The 11437-nt window shown below is 37.0% G+C and overlaps 1 protein-coding gene across 1 annotated transcript; it reads right to left on the bottom strand.

Annotated features, from left to right (window-relative positions):
- Nucleotides 1-1070: 1070 nt before the first annotated feature.
- On the bottom strand, nt 1071-11241 carry RAE1 (ribonucleic acid export 1). Its single transcript, XM_009893370.1, has 12 exons — nt 11136-11241; nt 10885-10989; nt 9314-9406; nt 8808-8894; nt 7732-7818; nt 7399-7470; nt 6719-6826; nt 6270-6376; nt 6098-6173; nt 5371-5565; nt 3681-3766; nt 1071-1622 (listed from the first exon to the last, which is right to left on the bottom strand). Coding segments are annotated over exons 1-12 (1107 nt in total). The 5' UTR covers nt 11226-11241; the 3' UTR covers nt 1071-1621.
- Nucleotides 11242-11437: the final 196 nt, after the last annotated feature.

Raw genomic sequence — 11437 nt, 5'->3', positions numbered from 1 at the left:
AAAATATTTTCTCATCATACACTGTTAAATATTTAAACGAAGAAACATTTTTTTTAAACAAGAAACAGATGATACATTCCATTCTTCTATTTACACCAGTGGGAGTTCTGCACACAGGAGATTACAACTTTTTTTTTTTGCCATCTATGACCACACACACTTAACCTTAAGTCTGCAATTGCTTGATGGCATTTCTTTCACTGGGAAGTCTGGAAAAATGTGCTAACAACCAAAGATTATAGCACAACAATCACAACCTTTTAAAAAAAAAATCAACAAAACCAAAAGAAATGTTTGAGCAAATAAGCGGCTATTGATGTAACTGCTGGGAACTCTTCCCTATCTTAAAAAAAACAGAGTACATGAATGTGAAACCAAAACCCATGTAAAACATAGAAGTAGCAAGGGGAAAAAAAAAAAAAAAAAGGACAATCTATCTTGAGAAATAAAACCCAGAATAGAGCATCTCTAAAACAACAGCAGAGTATATTTCATGGACTTTTCTCAACGGTACGACTATACCAAACAAGAAATACACACCCAACAAAACCTGATGAACACCATAAAGTGAAGAGTCAGAAGTTAAAGCACCATCAGGCTATGGAGAGTTTGAAGATAGTACGATTCATTTGTACTACAGACAAATTGTCAGGTGTTTGGCTGTTGAGATAGCCAGGAACTTGATTCATTCTTATAAAACAAAAGGCCTTTCACACTAGTCCACTCCATTCTTTGACGCAAAACCACAGGAATCATTCATAAAGAAATAGCAACTGGAGAATGCATTAGATTTTCAGGTCAAGCAGCTGGAAGAAAAGTACTTTACTTTCAGAAAATATATCTGAATTACAGGGAAAGGACAAGAAGCTGCTTTTAGAAGTGAAGCGTGCCACTTTGCCCATGTTTTTGTAATAGAACTTTTGAGTATAAAAAAAGCATTTAGTAAAAATTTTTATTTGAAATGTAGCATGAATCCATAACCATAAGTGTTACAACATACAGCTTTACTGAGAATTTGTACAATAGGACAGGTATTTCTATACATGCGCCCCCTCATTTTTATTTAGTCATTATCAAACAACAGTTGAACAGGAATAATAATAAGCATTCACTTCTAAAAAGAAAACTTTGGCATGTATACAACTGGCTAGTTAAAAGTAAACAGTGGTAGATTCAAGTCAGAAAGAGACCCACTTGTTTTGTTTCACAGCATTTTTGATCAGGATGAAACTCACCAGCACTACTTTCTAGTTAATACAAAAATGAGTACTTTTTTTCAGTCCAGAACCCCGTTAAGGGACAAAAACAGGTTACAAGAGATGTAAACGAACCAACTTTTAACTCTAAAAGGTGTCAGCTTTAAAGCAGTTCAGGCCACAACTATTTTGCACGCACTGGTTTGGTCATGAACAAAACAAAACCTTTAATGGTTTGCTCATATTACTTAACTATACATCGCTTGGCACAACTGGCAATTTCTCCTTCAGACTAGAAAAATCATGAGCATTGTTGGCTCAAAAGTCATGTCCATTGCTGGAGCATAAGAAAAAACTAAAGCAGAATTTGCACTGTGCCCATCTTCTGTCTCGAGTTTCTGTCACTCCTGTTGGCCACTTACATACCTACCAAATTCATTCAAAAAATGAGGGAAAACAATTTGCAAGGCATTTCTTCCTGGCATACAAGAGACAGTATTTCCATTTTAAAAATCAGAAAGCAATGAAAGAACCCCTGAATAATAAGTAATAACAAGCCTCCTTTGAGAAGAATTATTTGCAATTCTTCAAGTACTTACAAAAAATACAGTATTTATACAACTTCTCCAGAACAATTATAATTAACATATTTTAATATAGTACTAATAAAATAAATCCATAGATACAAATGGTTGCACTTTAAGCAGGAATATCTAACCCAGATTTAGGTTTTGCTGCAATTTCATTATTGCTGTGGAACAGACAGTGGTTAAGTCACGTGAATACTAGTCTCTCTTTCTTACACACATCAGAATATCTAATTTGAAAAATGTTCTCCAGCAAGTTAGAATACATTTAATGTAATTTTTACAGTTTCTGCTAAATGTTAGCGATCCAAAGTTGACTGAACCGTGGTGCAACAGGGCACAAATGGCAGAAGAACAGTGGAGTAGAGGCAGGAATGGCAGAAAACAGTAGAGCAACACAAGTCAGGCTCATACTCACTACTTCTTATTCCTAGGCTTTAGCTCTTCTGCTGCATTTCGCAGAAAAATGTAGTTTTTCTTTTGTGGATTATAAAATTCATGACCCTAAAATGGAAAATAATCCGTATTCACTCTCTTCAAAGAAGAAAATATCAGCATTACCTTAAAATGTAAGAATATGAATATTTCACGAGTTTGGTTTATTAAGATTTAATCTTGAAGTCTTTTAAGACCAGATATTGGACAACACTGGTGGATTAGAACAGGTTACTATAACAAGTAATTACAAGAACTGTGCACATAAAGTAAAATTTAAGGAATGATCACCCATTTTTAAGGTATAAAAACCTTTTCATAAAAATGTAATAACCACATATGTCTAAGCTCTACTTTACAGATACAGCATAAGAGCTCAATGTGATTATTTTTTTTAAATATCATTCTAGGCAGGGAAGAAAAACTTTAATGGCCACCCAGTTTCACTTTGTATTTTCTATCTTTTAAATGAAATAAGGTCACATTTTTTCAAAGCAAACCCCAAGTTCTACAAGTAACTGCAAAAACATCTGTTCCCCAATTGCAGATGCAAATATACTATTTTACATATTGACATTATTTGCATACACATTACCAACTCAATACACAAGTATTTAAATCAGGGAGAGTAAACACTAATGAAGCTATTGGAAGTCCAACACTCATTTTGAAAATTAACAACTCTACTTTACAGAAATGGTTCTACAAAGGAAATTTAATACTTAGTACCTAATGGTTTTACTACTTAATATTGGTTTACAGTTCGGAAGGATATCTTGGTACCTATCTACCACTGCAGTCTACCCAAGCATTTAGAATGGAATTCATGTGTCCTAACGTCTAATAAAGTTATTTTACTTTGGGCAGCATCCAGAAGACTAGACACAATGCAGTAAATCAAAATTTTGCTCTTTTTGTGGCATGCAATCCAGTTCACCTGTGTACTATCTGCATTCATTTCAGTCAAAACCACAAGGAATATTATCCTCAAATTTAAAAGCAGGAAAGTAATACTTTTAATGGAAGTTGCCACTCCGTTAAAATCAGTTACATTTCAGCCTTGCTACTCCCTTCCTAAAATATTAAGAAGTATTGATTCTCCACATATTATGGTTTGTTGTGATTCTCTTGCATCTGTATGATTTATTGTTGAGTCAAGTTTGGAAGAGAAATACATAAATAAGGGCCACCAGCAAGCTGCACTGAATGGTACTGGAAATTCAGTACATGGCATTTGAACGCTGGTTTAAGTGGTTATAACCACAGTCAGGGCTTTTTTTGAAGTTAAAGAGAATCTGTAGAAGCGGAGCTGTGCGTTTCAGAGATTTGTGGGAACCTGTTAGGGTGCCACATTGCCCCATGACACTCCCCAGAGCAGAATGTGTGTTAGGCAACCAGAGTAACCTCTGAATCATGTAATTTACATTTACAGTAGAGCAACACAAGTCAGGCTCATACTCACTACTTCTTATTCCTAGGCTTTAGCTCTTCTGCTGCATTTCGCAGAAAAATGTAGTTTTTCTTTTGTGGATTATAAAATTCATGACCCTAAAATGGAAAATAATCCGTATTTACTCTCTTCAAAGAAGAAAATATCAGCATTACCTTAAAATGTAAGAATATTCCACGAGTTTGGTTTATTAAGATTTAATCTTGAAGTCTTTTAAGACCAGATATTGGACAACACTGGTGGATTAGAACAGGTTACTATAACAAGTAATTACAAGAACTGTGCACATAAAGTAAAATTTAAGGAATGATCACCCATTTTTAAGGTATAAAAACCTTTTCATAAAAATGTAATAACCACATATGTCTAAGCTCTACTTTACAGATACAGCATAAGAGCTCAATGTGATTATTTTTTTTAAATATCATTCTAGGCAGAGAAGAAAAACTTTAATGGCCACCCAGTTTCACTTTGTATTTTCTATCTTTTAAATGAAATAAGGTCACATTTTTTCAAAGCAAACCCCAAGTTCTACAAGTAACTGCAAAAACATCTGTTCCCCAATTGCAGATGCAAATATACTATTTTACATATTGACATTATTTGCATACACATTACCAACTCAATACACAAGTATTTAAATCAGGGAGAGTAAACACTAATGAAGCTATTGGAAGTCCAACACTCATTTTGAAAATTAACAACTCTACTTTACAGAAATGGTTCTACAAAGGAAATTTAATACTTAGTACCTAATGGTTTTACTACTTAATATTGGTTTACAGTTCGGAAGGATATCTTGGTACCTATCTACCACTGCAGTCTACCCAAGCATTTAGAATGGAATTCATGTGTCCTAACGTCTAATAAAGTTATTTTACTTTGGGCAGCATCCAGAAGACTAGACACAATGCAGTAAATCAAAATTTTGCTCTTTTTGTGGCATGCAATCCAGTTCACCTGTGTACTATCTGCATTCATTTCAGTCAAAACCACAAGGAATATTATCCTCAAATTTAAAAGCAGGAAAGTAATACTTTTAATGGAAGTTGCCACTCCGTTAAAATCAGTTACATTTCAGCCTTGCTACTCCCTTCCTAAAATATTAAAGTATTAAAATATTAAGTATTGATTCTCCACATATTATGGTTTGTTGTGATTCTCTTGCATCTGTATGAGTTATTGTTGAGTCAAGTTTGGAAGAGAAATACATAAATAAGGGCCACCAGCAAGCTGCACTGAATGGTACTGGAAATTCAGTACATGGCATTTGAACGCTGGTTTAAGTGGTTATAACCACAGTCAGGGCTTTTTTTGAAGTTAAAGAGAATCTGTAGAAGTGGAGCTGTGCGTTTCAGAGAGATTTGTGGGAACCTGTTAGGGTGCCACATTGCCCCATGACACTCCCCAGAGCAGAATGTGCGTTAGGCAACCAGAGTAACCTCTGAATCATGTAATTTACATTTTGCTCATCCACATTTGCAAAATAGCTTTGTTTAGCAATCTTATCCAACTGAAGCTAAAAACCAAAGAATGAACTACTTACTTCAGTGTTAAAAAATGACCATTGTAACTTTTCTTGCATGCTTGTGGAATTAGAAAGACTCAGCTATTATTTATAAAGAACAGTGAAAGCCTCAGGTGAAAAGGATAGCCTTACATTCACACTTGCAGTTGACAACTGAGTCTAAACCTTCCTTACCTTTGACCAATCATAACTGGAAGCATACGCAAATATATTGCCATTATGGTTGAAACAACAAGCAGATATCGGCTGGTCAAGTTGTTCTGATGTTTTTAGCTTCGTTCGTGCATCTTTATCCCAAAAGCTGAATCTACCATCAGATCCTACTGTTGCAAGAGTACCATGGACAGGGTGAAATGCGATCCCATTTACCTGCAGAATCGTAACAATGTAAAACACCACAGATATGAACAGGAGATGGGAACACTCACAACACACGCTGAATCCTCAGAGAGTAAATACACAGCAAAGATTATTTTTTTTTCAACTAGATATAGGTTTGGTTTTTTTAAACTGTTTTCAGATATGTTCTTCAGAAAAAAACCCATAATCAAATAAAAAACAGCAAAGCAACAGGGAAAGTATCATCTTTTTGTAGTACCTAAAAATTCAGTGCGTAACCCCATTACACAAATAAAGTATTGTTTCAATACCAGCAAAATTAACAAGCATCAATTCCACTAAGATGAATTAATGAATAATTGATCTGGTGCTTGTTTTAAGAGAAGTACAAAAATTTAACTTTCCTCTTAAGGTATAACTATGACTGGTCTTTAAACATACGTCTAAGATAACGTTACGCAAGATAAAAGGTCAAGGAGAACAAACAATTCATAGCCAATTTTACATTAAGAGTGTATATAGCCCTGTATAAATGATATTGCAGTGTATGCTGAATACTTACAGCATAGATATCCTGAGGTGCTGATGTGTTTGTTCCATTGGAGCGATGACATTTAAAAGTGAAATTATCTTTCGCACTGGGGAGGGGAGAAATTAAAAAAAAAAAAGTCTTTTTACTTTCCTAATTGTAAACTAAGCAATGCAGAAAGGATATTTTATTAAATGATACTTACGGATTTGGGGGGTTAATATAATGAATAGCTACTCGTCCTTCAATACTTCCAAGGGCAAATCCAGTAGGTTTGTTCACTTTGTCTTTAAAAATAGCAACACAGCGATGCTAAATTTGAGAAAGACACAGAGGATTTCAGACAAAGACTTGAGAGCCAAATTTTCTGAATGGTGTTCGTTGACACAAAACATCACACACATCAATGCAAAGTAAAGCAAAACCACAAAAAAGGCCAAGAGATAGGTCAAATTCTATTGAGAATCTAGGCAACAGTATTTACCTTTCTAAATTCTTATGAAGATCAGCAATTGATCAATGGCAAACCAGGACATGTGCCATACTAGGATAAAGTACTTTGGTTTTAAACATTGCTTATTTTTACCAAAAAACAGCAAACCCAAAACTTCAACAATTTGTACAAATACGTTTGTAATAAATATTATTATTTACCTGGTGTTTAAGAGGAGATTCTATTCTTCTAAATTCAGAAGGTTGGTTCTCTAACTGATAAACTATCAAACCCCTTTCTGCAGTTGCCACAGCAGCCATAGGATGAACCTGGATAATGTTGTAAAATAGGTTGAGAGAGACACACTTGTGTTAATAGCATGACAGAGAATTCTATTTATTATTTCAGAGAAATCCCTAAAGAAGTTAACGGAATTGGACTATTTTCTGTGGGGAAGAGAGGGAGGGAAAGGGCAAGAAGAGAGAATAAAGTTCATTTGTAGACATGTCTTCAAACCAAACAAATCAGTTCTTCCCTGCCATTGAGAAATGAAACACATCAAAAAACTAATTATTAGGTGACCCTTCCAATGTGAATCACAGGAGTGGTAAAACAAACTCATCCAGAAATAAGGGTAGGTGAGTCCTAGTGCTGATTTGGTTTTGTGATGTTAAAAGGATACTAAGTGTGTTTTGTATGATGCAAATACCTATCTTCTAGAGCCTGATCAAAATCAATTCATGTTTATTGCCAAAATCACAGAGATCGAACGCTATTCTATGATACTATATTAACAGTTGGTAGGTATTTAGTGCTAACCTACAGCAGCCTCAAGGACTGCCAGTTTATTCTTATTCCCGGTCACCCAGCTGACATTAGTTTACCGTATATCGTTGCTTACCACATCTGCACAATAACATCTTTCAGGGAGCTGCAATGTCATCATAGGTGTTGGTGAGCGGGTATCCCAGAACTGATGGAAACAGAGAAATGAACAAACTTATGCTTGGACTTGCGGATACAGCATTTAAATTACTTTAGTAAAGAGAATGCAATTGGTACCAAGTTGTTTCATTCTTGTCTATAGTCAGAATATCGCTACTTTCTGTCAGGTGAGGCTATTTCATTAATCTGTTTTTTGTATTAGTGTTTAACAAAAGATTTTCATTTCACATAAATATTTTCATACAAGGATTAGTAGCTTTGTGCCCATTTGTTCGGGTAAAAATCATACCTTCAAAGTTTTATCCCAGCTTCCTGTCATCACACAGCTGTAATTTGGTGCTTTAATCCAATGGATAGTCTTCACAGGAGCATCATGCTGAAGAAAAAAAAGGACACACACACATACATTTACTAAGATAACAATCCACACTTCCTGTTTGTGCTGCTTATTTTTTTGTATATGTTTACACTTTTTATTCATTCAAGAAAAGTGATCCACCATTTCAGTCACAGCAGTTAGGATAAAGGTTGGTCATGACTTTATTGTGTTGTTTAGGTACTGTAAAATCGCCCACATAAGAAAGAAATGGTTCCCGACACAAAGAACTACAATGAAGTCACCCTACAGAAGATGACGGTCCCAGCAGAAATACAAATTATGAACAGCAGGACTTTCTATTTATTTATAAAGGATATTATCCATCATGCTAAAAGTCAACATTTTAATATAATACGCTGTTTATTGCAAATTAATATAAAAACAAGCTTCTTCTGAAAAGAGCTAGAGAAGGCAGACCTATGTTAACTAGACCAACAAGATTTTAAAATCAAGGCTGAGAATCTGAGTTCTATCACCTCAAATAAGACAGAAGAAGCAATCATTAAAAGGACTAACTCTCTTAAATTATATAACTGGTAACTCATTTTAGTCACCATAACTACGTATTTTATGAGAAGAAGATTCTAAATTCTAAATTGAGAATGTAAATTACAATGCCTATTACTGCTGCAGCAGAAAGCTGGTATTTGTGAGTGAGTTCAATGACTTCTCAAATTTTCTTCCCCTATAATGCAGCAGGGTGACTTAGTGAGATCACAGCAGCAATGGAAAGAGCTCTCTTAAGTAAAATTGAGGCAACAGCTGCACAGGTTATTCAAATCACTTTGATTGCATGTCTCCCTATTCATGTGCACTTAATTATCTCAAAAATATAAAAAGCACCCTACAACCTGTCTCTACTTCAGAGTATTTTGCTAATAAAGTAAAAAATAAATCAGAGTAATTTGCTAATAAAGGTAGCTTTTAATCAAAGCAGAAAAGGAAAAAGAAAAACCCACCTAATAGCTTGGGGCTTGCTTACTTACTTGTGCAATCTGAATAGCCTGATTACTGTTGAGATCCCACATTTTGGCAGTTTTATCACAGGAAGCAGTAAATACTTTACTCCCATCCTAAAAACATTAAAAAGGCCAAGAGATTAAATAGCTCTATCATGCAGTATCTACTGAGAAAACTGTCACATCTTAGTCTCTTCTAGCAATAGCATAACAGTAATGTCACATATACAGGAATTGCAAGACACTGAAGAAACATAAAAATGGAAATTTACGATGGTATGTTGTAAAAGAGAAAACTGTGCTATTATCTAGTTTTAAATACATTCTTACTTTTAAACTCACTTTTAGCCTTCTTACACCCACGTTACGCTACTCTATTAGGAAATGCTTAGCACATATTTACAGTAATATAAGTCTATACAACAATTGTGGGCTGTATCTACATGCGGCACCCATGTCTGTCTGGAAACCACATGCCAATTTATTTAGGGTTTTGGTAAAAATTGTTTATTTATTTTTAAATAGGAACATACATCACTCCAGCAGCCATCTAGTACAGGCCCTGTGTGCATCTGCTGAGCCTTTGGAATCGTCTGTCCATTATCCTGAACTTCCCAGCAGCGAACCTGTAACAGGAGAAGCATATGCAGACACAATGTATTAACACTAAGAACTTAAAAGACTTCTCAAGATCTCAGCCTTAGTTTCTCCAACAAGATGTATGAGGAGAAGGAACTTGGGAGTGTTGGTGGATAAGAAGCTCAACATGAGCTGGTAATGTGCGCTCACAGCCCAGAAAGCCAACAGCATCCTGCGCTGCATCCCAAACAGCAGGGCGAGGGAGGGGATTCTGCCCCTCTGCTCTGCTGAAACCCCACCTGCAGTACTGCCTCCAGCTCTGGGGCCCGCAACAGAAGAAGGACATGGACCTGTTGGAGCAGGTCCAGAGGACGCCACAAAGACGCTCAGAGGGCTGGAGCACCTCTGCTGTGAGGACAGGCTGAGAGTTGGGGTTGTTCAGCCTGGAGAAGAGAAGGCTCCGGGCCTTACAGCCTTCCAGTACCTAAAGGGTACAGGAAAGCTGGGGAGGGACTCTTGATCAGGGAGTGTAGTGATAAGATGAGGGGTAACGGTTTTAAACTGAAAGAGGGGAGATTTAGATTAGATATTAGGAAGAAATTCTTTACACTCAAGGCAGTGAGCCCCTGGTGCAGGTTGCCCAGAGAAGCTGTGGCTGCCCCATCCCTGGAGGTGTTCAAGGCCAGGTTGGACGGGGCTTGGAGCAGCCTGGGCTGGTGGGAGGTGTCCCTGCCCAGGGCAGGGGGAATGGAACAAGATGATCTTTAAGGTCCCTTCCAACCCAAACCATTCTATGATTCTACGATTATGAAACATCAAGCTTTTTTTCAGAACTAGTGAAACCCTATTTTCTCTGACTACGTTCCTTTTATCTGTACAACCGCAACTGAACCCCACAACTTCAATCCCACCTCAAAAGTACCTTATGATCACACACCACCTCCCAGGGAGAACCCTCAACCGTCAGCTAGGAAGAAGCTGCCTGCTGCAGGCTACCAGCCAACAGACAGTTAAAAAAAGCGCACACCTTTGTCTTCCACTCCCTGTTTACGCCCATTAGGATCTCAGTCTTCAATCCAACCAAACTTCAATAAGGTTGTAGGAACTTAATCTTTTTGAGACTACACTGTGAAACTGGATGATTTACCGTTGTGTTCGTGGTTCTCTCACCAGGCAAAGCTTAACTATGTTAGCCTAATTGTATAAGAAAATGAAGGTAAAAACCAAACAAGTAGGAAAAAGAAAAATCAAAGCAATAAAAATCTTACAGGGAAAACATTGAGCACATATTCCGAGCTGAATCTTAAAACGCACAGACAGAAGAATGACTTATCTGAGGATCACAACTGAATTTCTCAGTTGAAGCAGCTCAACTATGTCAAACATGGCACCAGACACAAATTTTGCAGTTCTGCAAAGAGGAAGATTTTCAGGTGCCCTGGCACAAGTTTTTAGGGTCACATTTTACAGTTTATGCACTAATGCTCCCACTTAGTCATCTGTAGGTCTGATTGTGAGTACTTACATCATTTGCCCATGATCCTGCAATGAGGAAATTACCCGGCAATGTCGGCGGACTAAATGCTAAACAAGATATGCTGTCATCAGGTGGAGATGTTACTTCAATATCCTATAAAAGAGAAGACAAAGTTAGCCACATTTGAAAACTGTGCACTAAGATCCTATTACTTCTATACGGTCAGTTAGCAGGTACTGCCGTGAGACGGTAAAACACACCATAGGAACAGTGGTTCCCACGTGGGCTAACACACATACCTTCATTGGATTATGGTTATCTGCAGTCGTGCTGCCAAACATGCTGGTACCTCCAGTACCAAACCCCGATGTTGATCCAAACAGACTCATCTTTGCCCTGCAAACGAGGAAGGAAAAGGCTTACTGAGACTTGCAAGGCCCTCAGACATCCCCAGGGTGTCTCACCACAGCCACTACACCAGCACACCCCTCAGCCCGCCCGGGAGGCACCCAGGGACATAAAAATAATAATAAAAAAAAAATATAATAATCACATTTATCCTTGCAGTTGAATCCCTGACGTTTCCCGGTGGGCCACCCAG

This window comes from Charadrius vociferus, unplaced genomic scaffold (genome assembly GCF_000708025.1).
Source record: "Charadrius vociferus isolate BGI_N301 unplaced genomic scaffold, ASM70802v2 scaffold259, whole genome shotgun sequence".
Classification (NCBI taxonomy): domain Eukaryota; kingdom Metazoa; phylum Chordata; class Aves; order Charadriiformes; family Charadriidae; genus Charadrius; species Charadrius vociferus.
This window is presented reverse-complemented; position numbering and strand designations above follow the sequence as displayed.